This window comes from Aplysia californica, unplaced genomic scaffold, assembly GCF_000002075.1.
Source record: "Aplysia californica isolate F4 #8 unplaced genomic scaffold, AplCal3.0 scaffold00182, whole genome shotgun sequence".
Classification (NCBI taxonomy): Eukaryota; Metazoa; Mollusca; class Gastropoda; order Aplysiida; family Aplysiidae; genus Aplysia; species Aplysia californica.
In genome coordinates, this window is record NW_004797452.1 from 700703 (window position 1) to 703233 (window position 2531).

The 2531-nt window shown below is 40.0% G+C and overlaps 1 protein-coding gene across 1 annotated transcript in view; it reads right to left on the reverse strand.

Annotated features, from left to right (window-relative positions):
* LOC101855725 (tyrosine-protein phosphatase non-receptor type 4) overlaps positions 1-2531 on the reverse strand; it is a gene marked incomplete at its 3' end in the record, with an annotated part of 30581 nt that overhangs the window by 14927 nt on the left and 13123 nt on the right. The window contains 1 exon segment of the mRNA XM_035969779.1: positions 444-592. Coding sequence (XP_035825672.1) covers positions 444-581 — 138 coding nt within the window.

Consider the following 2531-nt stretch of genomic DNA (forward strand, 5'->3'; position numbering starts at 1 on the left):
ACCCCCCCCCCCCCCCCAAAGCACAGATGAATAGCTTTTGATAGGATCATAACGTTTATATGAACAGACAGATGAAGTTTCAAGGATACTTGCATCGACAAAAAAACAACAACTGAACATCTTGCCCTCACTAGGAAAATAAAAGACCAAAACAACTTACGTAGCAAAAATGGACAGCTGGACACTAAAACAGACCAGGATAACATGAAGGTTTTTAAAAGTGCATTCAAGCATGATTGACAAACCATGATCATTGATTTCTCTTTCAGATCTGCAACTTGAGGAAGAAGAAGAAGATGTATATATAGTAGTCCATTGGAGTAAACAATAACACAAGATTTCCATAAAAGGAAGCATAAACCTACAAAAAAATTTAACGCAAAATTCGGTCAATATGGACAGAGTCATTGTTCATGTGCGCCCTGATTAAAGCGAAGACTTACGTCCACTTCGAAGGTCTCCACTGTGTCATCCAGAAAGTGGACGGCACAATTCACGGTCTTGGGAGTGCGGTCTTGTAAGTGCGCCATTTCGGACGCGCGCACATTGTAGCTACCGCTGGAGACCAGCTTCATGGACATGACTCCCTACTCTGAAATCAAAAAGAGATAAAAGCACCGTCTATGAAACATCAGCTTGAATGGAGACAATAAGAAGGACTAGGACAGTTTTCCAGGTCTGCATCTTTTGCTGGATTCAGTCAATAAGGTAAGGGTTAGGATGAGGCCAAGAGTGAGGGTTATATAATAACAATTACCCTACACGTACCCCTACCCCTACCCTATACCTATACCTCATTACCAAAATCCAGCAAATGTGAATAAAACGGGGATCTTCAGCCTCTACCACACCTGCAATCCTTTGATGTCTAATATAGGGGAACATCTCAGAACCCTACTGTGATAAGCGGAGTTTGTCAGGAGAGATATATAACAAAAGTAACAGTCGCAAATCATGCAAGTGCTAAAAATTTGATCACATTATATTTTTGTCTCAGAAAATCCCTTGAAAACATTTTGCATCATGTCTTGAGAAAGTGCAAGTTAACAAATGAAGATTATGAAACACATGTACTATTAACTACATTGGCACACTTGACACTCACACACTGTTTCCTTTGAAAGAAGTCATTTTAGTTTTTGTAAGAGTTTAATGCCACTTGCAACACATTAAGGCCATAAGGGACGAAGATTAGAGGAGTTGCAAGAGAGTAACAAACACAAAAAAGAGGGGATCAGGACATAGATAACTGATAGGAGAGCAAACCACAACTGGGCATCCACCAATTAAGCGTGTAGTGATTTTGAGCTTTATGGTTTACAAACTTTTACAATCAAAAGTCATCCAGACTCAGACAGCAAACAAAACCAGGGATACTTTTATCACTAGTAAGCTTTTATGGGACTTGCAACACAATAATGTCATGCAAGTGCTGAAGAGTATGGGTGTAACAAGAGAGTAACACACATAAAAAAGGAGAGATAAGGATGATAGGTCTTTGACAGGAAAGAAGGAAGAAACCACACCAGAGCACCCGCCAACAATCCACAAGTGTTCTTATATTCTATAGACGCCCACACAGACAAGCACTGAACACATATGTAGGGGATTCTCGTCCTCGTAACACACTCGTGCATGTGTTTTAAACAAACAAAAATTCCTTCTCTGAAAGAGTGTATTATACCAATGTAAAACTCAGAGATTATCACCATCATCATTTTCGCTATACATTTGGAAATTCTTCCGGGAAAAAAAGGCTGTGCAAAAGTAGACAAAGATAAATAAAAATAATACAGCAAAGCAATAATAACAAACATATAGGGGAAAATGGAACACCCCCACCCACCCAAAAAAAAAAGAATAATAAATCACACTCACATCAACAAACACATACACATAAAACAAGAACAACAACAACAACAACAACAACAACAACAACTATGGAGTCAAACTCCAAAGCTGCAACTTTACTATATCATTCCACATCTATTCTTGACCAAAAAAACAACAAAAAACGAATTGTGCACTCGAGGGCTTTGAAAAATAAACGTTTGTCAACCTAGTTCAAAAAGTAACAGAGCTTTAGGCGCGTATCGATGCCAGCTTTACTCTATATCATACTCTGTACCCCTTTTGTGTAAAGCTGTAATCATCCCAGTGACACCCTCTGGACACCCTCAACGAGAGAAAAGTCAAAACCCATTAGCCAGCGTCAACGAAAATGAAAACCAAAACAGTAACGTCTTCAAATGTATTCGTGACATCCCGGGAGCGCCGTGCCTCCAGGACCAGGGAATATCAAAATCCATCAGTCGTCCATTAACATCTGGGATCCAATTTCACAAACTGTCACGCTCATCGATTCCCCGGGAAACGAGGGACATAGGGAGACAATACGACGATGGAGGTTGTAACTGTTCTCCTTCTCGTGTTATCGCACGTTATCTTTCCCTCCCACCCTACATCCCCCAAACCAATGATTGCATATATCCGCTTCTGTATGATAATACTTTCTCTCTCTCTCTCTCTCT